This window comes from Anomaloglossus baeobatrachus, chromosome 6, assembly GCF_048569485.1.
Source record: "Anomaloglossus baeobatrachus isolate aAnoBae1 chromosome 6, aAnoBae1.hap1, whole genome shotgun sequence".
NCBI lineage: Eukaryota > Metazoa > Chordata > Amphibia > Anura > Aromobatidae > Anomaloglossus > Anomaloglossus baeobatrachus.
In genome coordinates this window covers 14,339,005-14,358,835 of record NC_134358.1, presented here as the reverse complement: position 1 = coordinate 14,358,835, position 19,831 = coordinate 14,339,005, and the positions used below count along the sequence as shown (strand labels likewise).

Here is a 19,831-nt window from a genome sequence, read left to right as displayed (position 1 = left end):
CTTTAACACAGCAAAGTCCACATCAGGGTGTTCTAGGGCCCACAGCCGGAGTTGTTTGCGATCCTCAGGGGATCTCATCCCCTGCGCAAATTGCTCTACTAACATCTTGTTGCTGTCCGCCTCATTGATAGGATTCACCCGCTTCAGTGTGCGGAGGGCAGTTTGCAGACGTAAAGCATAGTCCCGAATGCTACCCACAGACCGTTGCCGGCACTGGTAAAACTGCATCCTAAGCTCAGCTTCGGTACGGGTCTCAAAGGCAGTCTGTAGCTTCTCGAAGATGGTGGCTACAGAGAGCCGGTCCCCCTCGGCCCAGGTCTCCGCCTCCTGCTCAGCCGCACCGGTTAACTGGCCCAGCACTACTGCTGCACGTTGCTTATCGGTCAGGGGGTACAGTTCTAGCAACGGGTTAAGCTTTTTCCGGAAGACCTGCAAAGCGTCAGGTTTCCCGTCATACTGCGGTAGCCAGGTAGCTCCGGGCGCATAGGGCAAGGAGAACGGCATCACCTGAGCGAGCGCGGGGGCCGCGGCACCTCCCGCCAGCGCGGTCGGGACCTGGGCAGGCCCATTCCCATCCACGGGTGCCACTGCGGCTGCGACCACCGCTCCTCCAGCGGCTCCGTCGGGCGCAGACATCTTGTTTCCGTCCCCCTTAGCCTCTTTTTGGCCCCTCCTCTATCGGGGCGGGGTTTTGGCCTTCGCGCCTCCACTACTCGAGAAGACACTCGAGCGGGAACTTTTCGCGCCAAAGATGGCGACTTCTGAAATTTTCTGGCCGGATACCTCCGGCGGTCACAAGGCGCACCTCTACCCAACGGCAGAGCGGTAAGATCCTGTTCGTGACACCAAGTTGTCGCGGGCGGAGGAGGGGACGCCGCGCTCTCCCACTGCTCGGGTCCGGCTGCCGCTGCGTCTGCTGCGGCCTGCTGCTGCCGCTGCTCAGTGGCTCGAGCGATGGGCCGGATCCCGGGGACTCGAGCGGCGGTCCTCGCCCGTGAGTGAAAGGGGATTGGGTTTTGGGATAGTTTATTGTCCGTGACGCCACCCACGGTTGTGGTGATTAAGTGAACACCACCGCTGCTCTGTCTGGGGAGCCCGGGAGTGATGGTATGGAGCAGCCAGTTGTTGATTTGCCCCTCCGTGGGTAGGGGTTTTGGTGCTCCCAGGGCCCAGTGATGGGGCTGGTATGGTGGACAGGCGGGTATGGGGCCTGTGGAGGTGCAGGGGCGCAGGGGCAGCGCTGTGCCGCACGGCACGGAGGTACTCACTCAGCCAGTAAACACGACACAGTTCTCGGTAAACAAACGGCTGGTTGGACGGGTCCCTCGGACGGTTCACGGTGCTGCGGTTCCCTGCAGTTAGCGGTGGCGGTCTCTTCCCTGCACCTATGTAAAGTCTCTTGGTAGCGATGGGTTCCCACCGGTTACCCACTCCTCGGCTTCAATCTGGGCCGAAGGAGCCCTACTTTGCCCGCAGGCGCTGGCCCTGGGAAACTGGTGCCCTGGCGGTGGCGGTGTCTCCCCTTCACGGTCGGGCTGTTGCCTTCAATCCGGACTTGGTTGTTAGGAGACAGAGGTCCCCTTCACTGACGGATTTGGCAAATTATGGCGACTCCTAGCCTTGCCGGGATCCGAAAGGCCCCTGCCCTGGTGCTGACTGTTCTTCGTATACTGCTCCAGTACCGCCGGGTCACCACCCGTCCGCGGTCCTTCCAGCAACCTCCAAACAGTCCCCTTGCAGACTATCACCGCCGTCTGCTGACCTTGCTGTCCCAGTCCGGGGCACACACCCGGACCAACTTCAGGCTTTCTTAACTGTTTCTTTTCTGTCGCCACTCTTACTGTCCTCCTTTACCACTTCACTGTTTACTCCTTCATTTCCCTAGCTGGACTCTGTTCTGGCTGGTTCTCCCGCCTCCAGGGCTGTGAACTAACCCACCCCCTGGTGTGGACATCAGCCCCTGGAGGAAGGCAACAAGGATTTTAGGTTAGCTTAGATGTACCTGCAGGGAATATGGGGTGCATGTGATGTTGTGACCTGTGACCCCTGGCTTGCCCAGGGCGTCACAATTATACATGTACAGCTGGTATAACCTGGGCATCTCCTGTATATAATTATATATGTACAGCTGGTATAACCTGGGTATCTCCTGTATATAATTATATATGTACAGCCGGTATAACCTGGACATCTCCTGTATATAATTATATATGTACAGCTGGTATAACCTGGGCATCTCCTGTATATAATTATATATGTACAGCCGGTATAACCCAAGCATCTCCTGTATATAATTATATATGTACAGCTGGTATAACCTGGGCATCTCCTGTATATAATTATATATGTACAGCTGGTATAACCTGGGCATATCCTGTATATAATTATATATGTACAGCTGGTATAACCTGAGCATCTCCTGTATATATTTATATATGTACAGCCGGTATAACCCGAGCATCTCCTGTATATAATTATATATGTACAGCTGGTATAACCTGGGTATATCCTGTATATAATTATATATGTACAGCTGGTATAACCTGGGCATCTCCTGTATATAATTATATATGTACAGCCGGTATAACCTGGGCATCTCCTGTATATAATTATATATGTACAGCCGGTATAACCTGGACATCTCCTGTATATAATTATATATGTACAGCCGGTATAACCCGAGCATCTCCTGTATATAATTATATATGTACAGCTGGTATAACCTGGGCATCTCCTGTATATAATTATATATGTACAGCTGGTATAACCTGGGTATATCCTGTATATAATTATATATGTACAGCTGGTATAACCTGGGCATCTCCTGTATATAATTATATATGTACAGCCGGTATAACCTGGGCATCTCCTGTATATAATTATATAAGTACAGCTGGTATAACCTGGGCATCTCCTGTATATAATTATATATGTACAGCCGGTATAACCCGAGCATCTCCTGTATATAATTATTTATGTACAGCTGGTATAACCTGGGCATCTCCTGTATATAATTATATAAGTACAGCTGGTATAACCTGGGCATCTCCTGTATATAATTATATATGTACAGCTGGTATAACCTGGGCATCTCCTGTATATAATTATATATGTACAGCTGGTATATCCTGGACATCTCCTGTATATAATTATATATGTACAGCTGCTATAACCTGGGCATCTCCTGTATATAGTTATATATGTACAGCCGGTATAACCTGGTCATCTCCTGTATATAATTATATATGTACAGCCGGTATATCCTGGACATCTCCTGTATATAATTATATATATACAGCTGCTATAACCTGGGCATCTCCTGTATATAGTTATATATGTACAGCCGGTATAACCTGGTCATCTCCTGTATATAATTATATATGTACAGCTGATATAACCTGGGCATCTCCTGTATATAATTATATATGTACAGCCGGTATAACCTGGGCATCTCCTGTATATAATTATATATGTACAGCCGGTGTAACCTGGGCATCTCCTGTATATAATTATATATGTACAGCTGATATAACCTGGGCATCTCCTGTATATAATTATATATGTACAGCTGGTATAACCTGGGCATCTCCTGTATATAATTATATATGTACAGCCGGTGTAACCTGGGCATCTCCTGTATATAATTATATATGTACAGCCGGTATAACCTGGACATCTCCTGTATATAATTATATATGTACAGCTGGTATAACCTGGGCATCTCCTGTATATAATTATATATGTACAGCCGGTGTAACCTGGGCATCTCCTGTATATAATTATATATGTACAGCCGGTATAACCTGGGCATCTCCTGTATATAATTATATCTGTACAGCCGGTATAACCTGGGCATCTCCTGTATATAATTATATATGTACAGCCGGTATAACCTGGACATCTCCTGTATATAATTATATATGTACAGCCGGTATAACCTGGGCATCTCCTGTATATAATTATATATGTACAGCTGGTGTAACCTGGGCATCTCCTGTATATAATTATATATGTACAGCCGGTATAACCTGGGCATCTCCTGTATATAATTATATATGTACAGCTGGTATAAACTGGGCATCTCCTGTATATAATTATGTACCCACAGATGGTATAACCTGGGTATCTCTTGGTGTATAAAATATAGGTAGCGCTGGTCTAACCTGGGCTTAGTGTATGCTCTTCACTGTACATTGCATATTGCAGCCAGTAGTTACGTCTTGTATGGACAACGTCTTGGACTTCTGGAGGAACATCCAAACCAGGAGTCCCTGCGGTTCATTAGCGCGGTGGAGACCATGATACAGACCACCCTCCCGCTCATCTACTACCCCCACCAGCTGATGAGACTGTCAGACAGCCGCATATGGAGGGAACATATGAAGTCCTGGGACATTATATTCGAGCAGGGTGAGTCCTCCTATGTCCTGGAGATCATCCTCTGCCTGCCGAGCACCTCATCTCCTCTCCACTCCTCATCTCTCCTCTCTACTCTTTACCGCTCCTCACCTCTTCTCCTCCTTTCATCTCCCCTGTTCTCTTCACCTCTCCCCTCCTCTCCTCTCCAGTCTAAACTCTTCACCTCTCCCCTTCCCTCCTCTCCAGTCTAAACTCTTCACCTCTCCCCTTCCCTCCTCTCTAGTCTCCACTCTTCACCTCTCCCCTTCCCTCCTCTCCTCTCCAGTCTCCACTCTTCACCTGTCTTCAACTCTAGTTCCCTCAGCCACCATCCCCTCTCCTCTCCACATCTTTTCCTCTCCTTGCCTTCTTACCTTCCCCTAGTCTCTACTCCGCTCCTCTCTATTCACCACTCTTCTTCTCTCCTCTTCCCACCCCTCCTCTCATCTCCTCTCCTGTCTCCACTCCTCACCTTCTTCACCTGTCTTCACTCAGCCACCATCCCCTCTCCTCTCCACATTTTTTCGTCTCCTCGTCTCACTTACCTTCCCCTAGTCTCCCCTCACCTCCTTTCATCTCCATTCTTCACATTTCACCTGTCTTCCCCTCTCCTCCCCTCCACTCTCCTCTCCTCACCTCTTCAATTCTCATCTTTCCTTATCTCTCTTCGCCTCTTGTCACCTCGCCATCTTCACCTCTCCTGCACTCAACTTTCATCTCCTCTCCTCCTTTCACCTCTCCTTCCCTCACCTCCGCCCCTCTCTCCTCCAATCACCTCTCCTTCCCTCATCACCTTTCCTTCCCTCACCTCTTCCCCCCCTTTTCACCTTTACCCTACACTTTCCCCTCACCTCTCTTCTCCTGAGCCATCATGCACCTTACCTCACCTCCCCCCTCTCCTCCCTTCACCTAACCTTCCATCGCCTCACCTTTCTCCCCTCCTCCTTACCTTTCCCTTCCCATCTCCTACCCTCACCTCTCCTCTCTTCCAATCTCCCCTCATCTCTCTTCTCCTCTGCCCCCATACACCTCAGCTCCTCTCTACCCGTCCCCTCTCATCCTTCCTCTACTCTCCTCACCTCTCATCCTTCCTCTACTTCCCTCACCTCTCCCCCTCCCCTCACCTTTCCCTTCCCATCTCCTACCCTCACCACCCCTCTCCTCACCTCACCACCCTCTCATCACCTCTCCCCGATCTCTCTGCAGCCGATCGGTGCATACAGAACATTTACCAGGAGTTCTGTCTGGGTCAGGAGCGCGGATATTCCGGGATAATGGCGGAGCTGCTGCTACAAGGAGAACTTCCACTGGACTCTATAAAAGCCAATATCACCGAGTTGATGGCTGGAGGAGTGGACACGGTGAGGGGCTCCGGGGTCTGGTTGTGTATGACGGTGGATCATCTGCTAGCATTGTACAGTGCTGGTGGTCTGCAGCTCTTCATGGTGGTGGAGGGGTGCACATTCTGCAGATTCTCATGTGTATAGTGATGTCTCCACCGATGGCAGTTGTGGGGGTGAAGAAATAGGCATGTTATCTTCAGACATGCCCGCTCATCTTTTCCCGCTCAGGGAGTGGACCCTGTTTATTCCCAATGAGATGGGGATAAGCATGGAAACTTTGCGCTTCAGTTTATAGGACATAGCAGAGCACCTTGAATGGACCTATAAAAGAAGGACCTAGCTTGTAGGATGGCATGTTGAGGCGGACTTATCTAGAAGACAGCCATACCTTGTCTCCAGGCCGGAATGAATGAAGGTCCAGTCGTCTCTTGTCCACATGCCTCTTCATTCATATGGAGGATTGCTCCAGAGAGAACCTGGTCTCCTCCTAGATCTTGGAAAAGCTATTAAGAAGATCATCGGCCACAGGAGGTTGCTGGAGGTGATAGCCACAGGAAACGGGATTTTGGGCTGCTGTGCATACACTGTACGGAGTGGAAAGTTAGCAGAGGACACTCACGTGATTATTATATGAGAATTCCGCCCATGGAAGTGTGCCGCCCCCGCGACAGCCGACGGGCTGCTCGGATCCGGATACGCAGTGGCTCGAGGGGTCTCCGGACCCGAGGCGGGGTCGCACAGCCGCTCGAAAATGAAAACGGGGAATGGAAGGGTGGATTGGATAGTGTTCGTGACGCCACTCACAGGTCGTGGTAAAATGGGATACCACCGCTGTTGCGTGTAGGAGAGAGGGAGAGCGCCCGGGAGCGATGGGATGGCAGCTGGAGATGTTAACCCCTTCGTGGGCAGGGGAAGGTGTCCCGGGGCTCGGTGCTGGGCAGGGGCACAACGTACTCACACAGTCCAGAGATGCTGACACGGACACCGGGTAAACCAAAGTCCTGAATGTCCTGCGGCCTTAGGCCGAACACGCTGGGTCCGTGCCCTTTTGGCGTTGCTGGTGTACCGCCCCACGGCCTCGGCTGCGGCCGCCGAGCCACTCTGATTCGTGCTCGCGTTCTACGGGTGGTGGCTTGAGCCTCTTACGGATTCGGGGCTCACGTCTCTCTGCAAGGGGGTTGGCGTTGCATGCGGGGGAATGCGGGTATTTGGTTTTGGGATGATTGTTCGTGACGCCACCCACGGGGGTTGTGGTGATGGTGGACACCACTGCTGCAGTGAAGGTACAAGTACTCTCGGGAGCGGTGTAGTGACGCAGCTAGGTGTTGACCCCTCCGTGGGTAGGGGGATGTTGGTCCCGGGGCCCGGTGGTGCGAGTGCCAGGGTGCAGGGCGCAGGGTTGCGGTGCAGCGCGGTGCGGTGCCTGAGGGCACTGGTGTACTCACGATTAAACCACACAGAGTCTTTGGTAAACCAAACGAAGGTATGAACGGGGCCCGCAGCCGGCTGCAGCTTCCTAGTCAGGTTGGCAATGTCCACCTTTCTCCTGCACCTATGTAGTAGTTTGACCACTGTGCCTGAGCACTGGTAGTCCACTCCCCGGCTTGTATATGTCGGAGGAGCTCCTTTGCCCGCAGGCACTGGCCCTTGGATCTCTGGCCTTTGGCGGTAGCTACTATCCGGACGGGTTGGGCTGTTGCCTTCTAACGGGACTTTGGTGGGAATGAACCCCTGAGGTCCAGACCGCAATCAGTTAATTCGACTATGGTGGTGGCATATAGCCTAGTTCGGGGTCTGAGTACCCTGCCTGGTGCTCCGGTATCCTGTTAGCTCCCTGGTTCGGTTCCGGCGGGCCACTACCCTGTCCCGGTCCCTTACAGTTCTGCTGGTCGTGTTCCCGGTCTCCTGTAGGCGGTCACTGCCGTCTGCCTGCCTGACTGTTTCACTCCACTCCACTCAACTGAACTCCTTGACCTCTCTGTCTGGACCGAACTGACTTCCTGCCTCAGGCCAGCAGACTCCTCAGGGGCGTGTCTTTCCCCTGACTCCGCCCACCTGGTGTGCCTGTCTAACACTGAGGGAGGCAATCAGGTCTTTGTGGTTGACTGATGGTACCTTTCTAGTGTGGGGGTGTATGTGGTGATGTTGTAACCTGTGACCCCTGGGGTCCAGGGCGTCACACTGTTTGGCCTGAAGCCTTGTCCCTTGGCACTGTGTTTATACTTGGTGGATGCCTTTCGCCTAAAACTACTCGGGTCCCGCTCACCTGCGTGGCTAGCAAGGTGAGCCTGCTCTCAGGGTTCACACTTGGGATTTTCTGGACAATTTTGGGAAGTCCTATCCCCCTCGTTGCGCTAGTACCACGATTTTGGAGCGGGTGGAGAGCGGTTCATGAAGATCCCATCCTCATCAGGTGAATTACTGGGCAGCATAAAGCTACTTCCCAGCCTAGGGTCCGCGTACCCCGTCTTGCCCTGGCCCCTGCCCGGTTGTAGCACAAGGCCGTCGGCCTGCCCTCCGTGGCAGTACCGTGCCCGCTGCCACTATCCCCTGCGACCGGGGTTCCAGCTCCTTCCAGGCCAGGCCAATGTCTGGCACCTAGGACCGGTACAGAAGCCCAGCTCCTCAGCGTGACCTCTTCCTGTCACTGCTCACTGACACTCTCTGGCTACACTGACACTTCTGGCCCTCCTTCTACCATCCCTCCATCTGGGCGGCCCTATTCCCCTCAGACTGTCCAATGGGTGTTTGGTGGGTGTGGTGCAGAGTGTTCCTCAGGATTTGTGTATACCTGTTCTTAGCAACACCAAAGGGACAGGACCCGTAACCAAGGAGGAGCGGTACCATGCAGAAGGGCAGGTTGCACTGCACCCTTGTGACGACCTGATATGCCAGGGCATCACAGAAGAAGCTTGACTCAGTCACTGTGGTGCTCATTGATGAAGTGTGGCAGGAAATTCGTCAGGATCTGGTTAACTCGTTTTACTTGGCCTTTGGACTGCGGATGGTAGTCCAAGGGGACATCCAGCAGTTAACAGGTAGCCCTCCAGAACTGAGTTGCGAACAGGATGCCTCTGTTAGGCATAATGTGGAGTGGTAGGACTGTGCAGGAGGAAGATATGCTGCAAGCATTGGAGCAGAAGGTAGACCGGACAGCAGAGTGAAATTAGTCATCTTAGAGAACCTGTCCACTACTACCGAGATGATGGAGCAACCAGTAGACCTCGGCAGGTCGGTGATGAAGTCCATCGATATGTACAGCCAGGAAGTGGACGACACGGGTAAGGGAAGTAGTTACCCAGCAGGAAGATTCTTAGGGTTTTGTTGCGTGCACATGGGTGACAGGGCGGAAAAAATCCATGATGTCTTGATGCAACGTTGGCCATCAATAGTGCTGGGAGAAGAGTTGAGTAGTCTTCTGTCTACCATGATGGGCCAACTTGGAGGAATGGTCTCACAGAAGAATATGCCTCGTCAGTTTCAAGGGCGAACAGCTTTCCAGGAGGCACCCAAGACACGTCAACCGGAGCTACTGTGAGCATTTTGGAGGGCTTAATAATGTGTTGCGATTCCTCCTCCTGGTTGGCTGACATAAAGGATTTGGAGATTGCATCCGCCTTGACATTCTTTTCTGCCAACTGGAAATGGAGAATAAAGTCAAAGCAGATGAAGAATAGCGACCACTGGGCTTCTCGCAGATTTAGTCTCTCAGCCGACTGTACATAGGCCAAGTTTTTGTGATCAGTGCAGATGACTACAAAATGCTCTCTCCCGCCAAAACGTATCACCACTATTCTAGAGCCATCTTGAACACCAACAATTCTCGATCGCCAATCGAGTAATTGCGCTGAGAGACAGAAAAGGCCCTGAGAAAAAGCCCCACAGGTTGCCATCTTACCGGAAGCTGATTTCTGCGTGAGGATGGCTACAACCAAAGAGGAAGACGTATCCACCTCCAAAAAGAATTGTCTGTTTATCTGTGGTCTATGCAGCGCTGTAGCCGATGAGAAGGCCTGCTTGAGGGAGACAAACGCACTCTCGGCTTCAGGAGTCCACATCTTGGGATTTGCCCCATTGCGGGTCATGTGAACAAAAATGTCTCCATCTTAATCTTAATATATTGGGGTTATGTTTCATACTTTACTGTGTACAGTGTGTGATGAGGTCATTCCCATGCCCATACCACTTCATCCCCTTGTGTCTCTTTGTCCCCACAGATGGCGAAGTCCTTACTGGTCATCTCCTTCTGGGATCTTGTGCCTACTTGTCCCCACAGATGGCAATGTCCTTACTCATCATCCCCTTCTGGGATCTTGTGTCTACTTGTCCCCACAGATGATAATGTCCTTACTCATCATCCCCTTCTGGGATCTTGTGCCTACTTGTCCCCACAGATGGCAATGTCCTTACTCATCATCCTCTTCTGGGATCTTGTGTCTACTTGTCCCCACAGATGGCAATGTCCTTATTCATGATCCCCTTCTGGGGTCTTGTGCCTACTTGTCCCCACAGATGACAATGTCCTTACTCATGATCCCCTTCTGGGGTCTTGTGCCTACTTGTCCCCACAGATGACAATGTCTTTACTCATCATCCCCTTCTGGGATCTTGTGTCTACTTGTCCACACAGATGATAATGTCCTTACTCATCATCCCCTTCTGGGATCTTGTGTCTACTTGTCCACACAGATGATAATGTCCTTACTCATCATCCCCTTCTAGGATCTTGCATCTACTTGTCCCCACAGATGGCAATGTCCTTACTCATCATCCCCTTCTGGGATCTTGTGTCTACTTGTCCCCACAGATGGCAATGTCCTTACTCATCATCCCCTTCTGGGATCTTGTGTCTACTTGTCCACACAGATGGCAATGTCCTTACTCATCATCCCCTTCTGGGATCTTGTGTCTACTTGTCCACACAGATGGCAATGTCCTTACTCATCATCCCCTTCTGGGATCTTGTGTCTACTTGTCCCCACAGATGGCAATGTCCTTACTCATCATCCCCTTCTGGGATCTTGTGTCTACTTGTCCACACACATGGCAATGTCCTTACTCATCATCCCCTTCTGGGATCTTGTGTCTACTTGTCCCCACAGATGGCAATGTCCTTACTCATCATCCCCTTCTGGGATCTTGTGTCTACTTGTCCCCACAGATGGCAATGTCCTTACTTATCATCCCCTTCTGGGATCTTGTGTCTACTAGTCCCCACAGATGGCAATGTCCTTACTCATCATCCCCTTCTGGGATCTTGTGTCTACTTGTTTCCATAGATGCCAATGTCTTCACCCATCATCCCCTTCTGGTGTCCTGTTGTGTTTGACTTTTGCCATATTGCTCCCACAGACGGCTATGCCTTTACTCTTCACGCTCTTTGAGTTGGCCAGAAATCCATCTGTACAGAGAGAACTCAGAGAGGAGGTTCGCAAAGCAGAGGCCCAAAATCCTGAAGACCTGAATCAGCTACTGAACCTCATGCCTCTACTGAAGGGAGCCATCAAGGAGACGCTGCGGTAAGTGCTGGTTCCTCGTAGGTCCTCATCCTGCAGAATAGTCCTGATTGAAGGTCTGTCTTGCAGTGCTGGATGCTGGAGGGTTTGGTGCCATTACACAGGCTGGTAATGACACTTTACTAACACTAGTGGGAGCTGCTGGCAGGAGACACCGGCCAGAAAAGCTCATCCTCTACCCCACAATGAGCGGCAGTTTAGTTTCCTGATAATGTGGCCACTAGATTGCGCCTGACACTGAGATGTTTGATCTATTGCTCTCTGTTGTCTTCAGGTTGTATCCTGTGGGGATCACAGTCCAGAGATATCTGACCAAGGACATCACGCTGCACAACTACCACATTCCCTCTGGGGTGAGACTTTGAATACGTTTCCTTATTAGAGACACTCCAAATATTCAGAGTTCCCCCATAAATACAGACTAATCCCACCTGACCACTACAAGATATGTCACTAAAGATACTGCAACTCTACAATTGTCATACTGTACCCGCATATTGATCCTTCTACCCCATGCATGTTTTGTTCTGAACCCCATTTTGACCCTTCTACACCGTGCATGTCTTGCTCTGTACCCCATATTCTGTACCTTCTCCCCCCACGAAGTTTCGCTCTGTACCTGATATTCTGTAACCTGTACACCACGCATGTCTGTACCCTATATTGACACTTCCACCCCCTTCAAGTCTTGCTATGTGTCCCATATTGCATCCCCTCTGCCCTATGCATGTCTTCCTTTATACCCCCATATTAACTCTTCTACCCCCTATAGGTCTCACGCTGTACCCCATATTCTGTACCCTCTGCCCCATACATGTCTTGTGCTACACTTCCATATTGACCCATCTACCCCACCGCGTGTCTCGCTCTGTACCATCTACCTCCAACATGTCTCGCTCTGTACCCCCACATTGACCCTTCTATCCCGTGCATGTCTCGCTCTGCACTCCATATTCTGCACTTTCTACCCCGCGCATGTCTCGCTCTCTACACCCATATTCTGTCCCCTCTGCCCCACGCATGTTTCACTTTGCACACCATATTGTGTCCTCTTTGCCCCCCACATTTTTTATCATACCCCATATTCTGTCCCTCGTATCTTTCCCTGTCCTTCATATTCTGTCCTCTTTGCAGACTCTGGTGCAGGTCGGCTTGTATCCTATGGGCCGCAGCCCCCACGTTTTTCAGGACCCGCTACGTTATGATCCTGGTCGCTGGATGCGCCGAGATGACACAAACTTTAAGGCTCTGGCATTTGGCTTTGGGTCGCGGCAGTGCATTGGTAGAAGGATCGCTGAGACTGAGATGATGCTTTTCCTGATTCATGTAAGTCCAGAGGGCCAATAATTAGTATAGATGGGGGGCACTTCTGTAATCGCACTCACAGGATATAAAAAAAAAAGTCTTCACGCCCCTGGTACAATCTCAGGTTTATGCCATGTGAATATACCCAGGAAAAAAAACATTTCAGGACTTTTTCCCCTTCAATATCGCTGATAATCTGCACGAATCACTGAGAAATAAACTGAAATCATTCTGAGGTAAAAATGAAAAAAAAAAAAGTACAATACTGTAGTTGCATAAGTGTTCACACCCTCCTATAATGGAGCGGTTGCTGTGCTCAGAATCAGCGATCACATCCCCCATGTTACACAGCATCAGCGCTCGGCCGCTGTCATTCACATCCGATTAACCCTAGAGAAAGTGTCGCTGTTCCCGGAGGATTTTCTTGACATTTTCTGTAAACAGCTGACAACACAGCAAAGGGTCTCCCTGTGAAAGTGATCAGGAGACGGGAAGGTACAAAAACATTTCCCAGGGATTGAAGACGTCATCAAGAATGGGCTGAAATCTGGCACAAAGGTGACATCACCAAGAAATGGACGTTCCCCAGACATTGATGAAAAGAGGAGAATAATGGTCCACAGGTAGCAGAGAGGCAACAGCAACATTAAAGGAGCTGCAGGAATTCTGTCCAGTTCTGGCTGTGTCCTCATGTGACAACAATCTCCCGTATTCTTCATATGTCCGGCCGGTGGGGGAGGGGCAAGACAAAAACATCAATGTCTCCACCGCGCATCCCCAGAAGATCCCCCTCCCCACAGTGAGGTCTGCTGGAGGCAGCATTGTGGCCAGTAGATGGAACTGGAGCTTTAGCCAATGGGGAGTGACTTATGGACAGAACAAATACAAGATGCTGCAGATGAGGAGGAATGTCACCTTTCAACACAACGATCAGGAGAGACTGGACCTGAGTCCAACGGGAAATCTGTGGTGACCTGAAGAGGGCGCTGTAGATAGGAGACCCCCGAAATCTGCCAGAGGGAGAGGAGGAGCAAAGATCAGCGATTCTAGAGGTGGTAGTGTCAAGGGAGGAATTTGGTTGATGACTGCTAATGGAGTCCTCGTTTGGGATATCCAGAGACGGTGCCGTATTAGCTGTATATCAGTGCCAATATATCAATGTATATAAGACAATGAACACACAGACATGCTCTCTCTCAGCCAGCGTCATGAACTGAGCTCAGGCGACCTCCACAGTAGATACTGACCCAAAAAGACTGAATGTTTCAGAAATTCACAGGAAACGCCCCGCAATCTGACAAATAAGGAGGAGGGGGCAAAGATTGGAGATTCTAGGGGTGACAGACCCCGACCCAAAAAGATTAAACACACCAGAAATTCACCATAGTATTAGTGTAAGGCTGCACAGATTAATGCAACCACATTATTTTATTACTTTATTTTTATTTATCCACCTGAAAAATGACATTTTTAGTGGATTGTTCAGATTATAGGTGACAATAAAAGGTGCAAAAATTCCTATAATGATTATTCTTTGTAGGATTTTTTTTATATGTCAAAAATCTGGGCATTTACCAGGGGTGTGTATACTTTCTATATCTACCGAACATAAAGTGGGGGAAATAAGTATTTGACCCCTTACTGATTTTGTAAGTTTCCCCACTGACAAAGACATGAACAATCTATAATTTTAAGGGTCGGTTAATTTTAACAGTGATAGAATATCCAAAATAAAATCCAGAAAATCACATTGTATAAATTATATAAATTTGTTTGCAATTTGCAGAGAGAAATAAGTATTTGACCCCTCTGGCAAACAAGACTTAATACTTGGAGGCCGTCCCCTTGTTGGCCGCACAGCAGTCAGACTTTTTTTGTAGTTGATGATGAGGTTTGATGTCAGGAGGAATTTTGCTCCGCTCCTCTTTGCAAATCATATCTAAATCATTAAGATTTTGAGGCTTGGCAACTCGGAGCTTCAGCTCCTCCATATGTTTTCTATGGGATTAAGGTCTGGAGACTGGCTAGGCCACTCCATGACCTTAATGTGCTTCTTTTTGAGCCAATCCTTTGTTGCCTTGGCTGTATGTTTTGGGTTATTGTCATACTGGAAGACCCAGCCACGACCTATTTTTAATGTCCTGGCAGTGGGAAGGAGGTTGTAACTCAGGATTTTATGGTACATGGCTTCATCCATTGTTCCCTTGATGCGGTGAAGTAGTCCTGTGCCCTTAGTACAAAAAAAATCCCCAAAACATGTTTCCACCTCCATGCCTGACAGTCGGGATGGTGTTCTTTGCGTCATAGGCAGCATTTCTGTTCCTCCAAACATAGCGAGTTACGTTAAGGCCAAAGAGCTCAGTTTTTGTCTCATCTGACCCAAGCACCTTCTCCCAATCACTCTCAGAATCATCCAGGTGCTCATTGGAAACTTCAGACAGGCCAGCTGCACATGTGCCTTCTTCAGATGATCCAGCTGCACATGGGTGTTCTTGAAATGGGCCAGCTGCACATGGGCCTTCTTGAAACGAGCTGGCTGCACATGGGCTTTCTTCAGATATGCCGGCTGCACATGGGCCTTCTGCAGACACGCAGGCTGCACTTGGGCCTTCTTCAGACGGGACGGCTGCACATGGGCCTTCTTCAGACGGGCTGGCTGCACATGGGCCTTCTTCAGACAGGCTGACTGCACATAAGCCGCCTTCAGATGGACAGGTTGCACATGGGCCTTCTTGAGCAGTGAGACTTCGCGGGCACTGCAGGATTTTAAGCCATTATGACATAATGTGTTACCAATGGTTTTCTTGGTGACAGTGGTCCCAGCTGCCTTCAGATCAGTAACAAGTCCTCTCCGTGTAGTTTTAGGCTGATCTCTCACCTTCCTCATGATCCTGGAGACCCCATGAGGTGAGATTTTACCTGGAGCCCCAGATCGATGTGGATTGACATTCATTTTGTATGTCTTCCATTTTCTTACCATTGCACCAGCAGTTTCTCCTTCTCACCCAGCGTCTTACTTATGGTTTTGTAGCCCATTCCAGCCTTGTGCAGGTCTATGGTCTTCTCCATTCCAGCCTTGTGCAGGTCTATGGTCTTCTCCATTCCAGCCTTGTGCAGGTCTATGGTCTTCTCCATTCCAGCCTTGTGCAGGTCTATGGTCTTCTCCATTCCAGCCTTGTGCAGGTCTATGGTCTTCTCCATTCCAGCCTTGTGCAGGTCTATGGTCTTCTCCATTCCAGACCCAAGACCCACCTCTTCCACCAAGCCTACAACCTACAATAGCCCTCAGTCCAGTAGACCACTGCGCAACCAGCTCTGTCCTCACCTATTGTACCATCACCCATTCCCTGTAGACTGTGAGCCCTCGCGGGCAGGGTCCTCTCTCCTCCTATACCAGTCTGTTTTGTACTGTTAATGATTGTTGTACGTATACCCTCTTTCACTTGTAAAGCGTCATGGAATAAATAGCGCTATAATAATAATAAATAAAAATAATAATAATTCCAGCCTTGTGCAGGTCTATGATCTTCTCCATTCCAGCCTTGTGCAGGGCTATGGTCTTCTCCATTCCAGCCTTGTGCAGGGCTATGGTCTTCTCCATTCCAGCCTTGTGCAGGGCTATGGTCTTCTCCATTCCAGCCTTGTGCAGGGCTATGGTCTTCTCCATTCCAGCCTTTTGCAGGTCTATGATCTTCTCCATTCCAGCCTTGTGCAGGGCTATGGTCTTCTCCATTCCAGCCTTGTGCAGGTCTATGATCTTCTCCATTCCAGCCTTGTGCAGGTCTATGGTCTTCTCCATTCCAGCCTTGTGCAGGGCTATGGTCTTCTCCATTCCAGCCTTGTGCAGGGCTATGGTCTTCTCCATTCCACCCTTGTGCAGGGCTATGGTCTTCTCCATTCCAGCCTTGTGCAGGTCTATGGTCTTCTCCATTCCAGCCTTTTGCAGGTCTATGATCTTCTCCATTCCAGCCTTGTGCAGGGCTATGGTCTTCTCCATTCCAGCTTTGTGCAGGTCTATGATCTTCTCCATTCCAGCCTTGTGCAGGTCTATGATCTTCTCCATTCCAGCCTTGTGCAGGGCTATGGTCTTCTCCATTCCAGCTTTGTGCAGGTCTATGATCTTCTCCATTCCAGCCTTGTGCAGGTCTATGATCTTCTCCATTCCAGCCTTGTGCAGGGCTATGGTCTTCTCCATTCCAGCTTTGTGCAGGTCTATGATCTTCTCCATTCCAGCCTTGTGCAGGTCTATGGTCGTCTCCATTCCAGCCTTGTGCAGGGCTATGGTCTTCTCCATTCCAGCCTTGTGCAGGTCTATGGTCTTCTCCATTCCAGCCTTGTGCAGGGCTATGGTCTTCTCCATTCCAGCCTTGTGCAGGGCTATGATCTTCTCCATTCCAGCCTTGTGCAGGGCTATGGTCTTCTCCATTCCAGCCTTGTGCAGGGCTATGGTCTTCTCCATTCCAGCATTGTGCAGGTCTATGGTCTTGTCCCTGACATCCTTAGAAAGCTCTTTGGTCGCCCATGCTGTAGAGGTCAGAGTCTGACTCACTAATGGAGTCTGTGGACAGGAGTCTTTATACAGGGGACAATGTAAGAGCCGTCTGTAATGCAGGGAACGAGGGGATTAGGAGCGGCTAAGTAGCTGTAGGAGCCAGAATTCCTAATGGTTGGTAGGGGATCAAATTATTATTTCTCAGTAATTAACAACCTCATGTCCTAATAGTTGACTACTGGCACTCCAAATGACATAATTTATACACATTTATTGGTCATCACTAGATGACCAAATTAGAGGAGTGACGCCATTTTCCAATAAAAACAATCTTTGCATTGGAGAATTTTTGTATTATTGATAATAACGCAGTTGGGATCACTAAGTCTATATTTGGTCCATTTAATATATGATATTTGGCTGTAACAATACAGATACTCACCTGGTTTGATGTGAATATCCCAGTTACCATTATAGGGATTTAATTATTTCTCCTGCCTGTGTCTCTCTTTTATACGGTACCTTTATGCTAAAACATTTTAAAATATATGTCTAAATAAAGATTGTTTTTATTGGAAAATGGCGTCACTCCTCTAATTTGGTCATCTAGTGAGGACCAATAAATGTGTATATATTATTTCTCAGTGCAAACTGCAAATAAATTTATATAATGTATACAATGTGATTTTCTGGATTTTAGTTTGGATATTTTCTCTCTGTTAAAATTAACCGACCCTTAAAATTATAGACTGTTCATGTCTTTGTCAGTGGGCGAACTTTCAAAATCAGCAAGGGATCCAATACTTATTTCCCCCACTATAGTATATGAATACAGTGCAGCACAGCGGCAGGAAGTTGTAGGGCATCAGGTGATGGCAAGGCTGTGATGAGGGTAGGTGGGTTGTAAGGGTACAGCTGGCATCACAGCTGAGGACAGGAGAGTGGCAGCGGTTCTGATGAGCATAGGCGGGTGATTGGTGTACTGGTGATGAAAGGAGGGTGATGGGTGTACCGGTGATGAAAGGAGGGTGATGGCTGTGTGCAGGTGATGACAGTTGGGTGATGGTTGTCCGGGTGATGATAGGTGGGTGAAGGGTGTGTGGGTTATTACAGGCGGGTGATAACTGTATGCGGATGATGTCAGGCGCGTGATGGGTTCCTAGTGGTGATGAGTGAACCCGTGGATATTCAGGTTTGCTGAACCAGCACGGACTAAAAAAAAAGCCAAACTTGACCAAGAACGCAGAACCCCATATAAGTCTCAGTAACCTGAACTTATGTGCTATAAAATGGTGTTAGTAAGGGCTAGGTTGCGGCAAAAAAAAAAGGATAAAGCCGGAGAATTATACTTACTAACCTTCCCCGCGGCTGTAACACTGCGTCCGAGTCTGATCATTAGCTCTCATGTATATTCACTACTTCCCCCGCCCACCATCAGTCCTGGCATCTGTGATTGGTTGCTGTCAGACCACGCCTCCAACCTTGGTGACAGTGTCTGTGATTGGTTGGAATCAGACACGCTGTCTGCGTCCCTATAGTGGTGTAAAAAAAATAAACTTAACAAATGGCGTAGAATCCCCCCATATTGTGATATCCAGCACAGATAAAGCATTCGGCTTCAGGCTGCAGCCCCCAGCCGTGTTGTTATTTTGGCTGTGTATCAAAATAAGAAGGACCCCATGCAGCTTTTTTTATTGTTATTTAAATAAATAATTTAATAAAACAATGTGCAGTCTCCTCCACAAATTTGATACCTAGCCAAGATAAAGCTGACAGCTGGGGGCTGGTATTCTCAGGTTCGGGAGGCCCATGGTTATTGGGCCTTCTCCAGCCTAAAAATAGCATCCCTCAGCTTCCTTGGAATTATCCAATGGTTTACCTGGCTCCTCAGATTGCCCTGGTGCGGTGGCAATCGGGGCTATAAAAGGGGTTAATGACAGCTGTGATTTGTCAAAAATTACAGCTGTCATGAAGCCCTGAACTAGTAATGTGTAGGAGTCTATGATACCACCCATTACTAATCCTGTACGTAAAAAGCTTATCACAAGTGTGCCAGTGATGACAGGCAGGAGATGACAGGTAGGTAATGGGTGCCCGGGTGATGACAGGCGGGTGATTGGTGTGTGGGTGATGATGGCATGATGTGTGTCTGGGTGATGACAGCTGAGTGGCAGATTTGTGGCAGTAACTTGCAGGGTGAAAGGTTTGTGGGGGTTGAGGGTCCCCCACTTTCCATTTACACCAGCCTTCTCGCCCAATAGATGCTAAAGAACTTCCAGATTGACACGGTTTGTAAACACGACATAAACACAGTTTTCAGATTCATCCTGATGCCAGAGAAACCGCCGCTGCTGACCTTCCGCCCAATCTGACCTCGCTGCCCTCACTGCACAGCCATGAGATGGAGGTGGATTGTAAGCTCCCGTGTCCAGCATGTGAAAGTGTGTTCTCTTAAATAAAGAGTAAGACGTGTGTCCTGACTGATTAATCCACACAGAGTGATGGGTGGGATGAGACTGGACCACCCTACATCTACACGTGTACACAGCAAAAGTAACCAGTCCATAATACCCATAAGTGCTTAGGGAGCGGGGATGTCCATGGAACGGGTCTGGAGGGCTCCCATAGTGGTTGGGGATGCCCCCAGAGCATTAAGGAATGGCTCTTCGAAGAGCAGTGGATAATTCTCCACAGGGGGTGTGGATGGCCACCAGAGTTTAAGGCTCCCAGAGCTTGTGGGGGTAGCTCTCAGAGGGGCAATGGAAGGCTCTCAGAAG

At 49.2% G+C, this 19,831-nt stretch overlaps 1 protein-coding gene across 1 annotated transcript in view; it reads left to right on the top strand.

The window, feature by feature from the left end:
* Positions 1-19,520, top strand: part of LOC142316961 (cytochrome P450 11B, mitochondrial-like) — a 50,100-nt gene extending 30,580 nt beyond the window's left edge. The window contains exons 4-9 of the mRNA XM_075352791.1: positions 4,207-4,410; positions 5,605-5,759; positions 11,094-11,260; positions 11,532-11,610; positions 12,392-12,583; positions 19,316-19,520. Coding sequence (XP_075208906.1) covers positions 4,207-4,410; positions 5,605-5,759; positions 11,094-11,260; positions 11,532-11,610; positions 12,392-12,583; positions 19,316-19,426 — 908 coding nt within the window. The 3' untranslated portion in view covers positions 19,427-19,520. The remainder of the gene's footprint in view (positions 1-4,206; positions 4,411-5,604; positions 5,760-11,093; positions 11,261-11,531; positions 11,611-12,391; positions 12,584-19,315) is intronic.
* Positions 19,521-19,831: the final 311 nt, after the last annotated feature.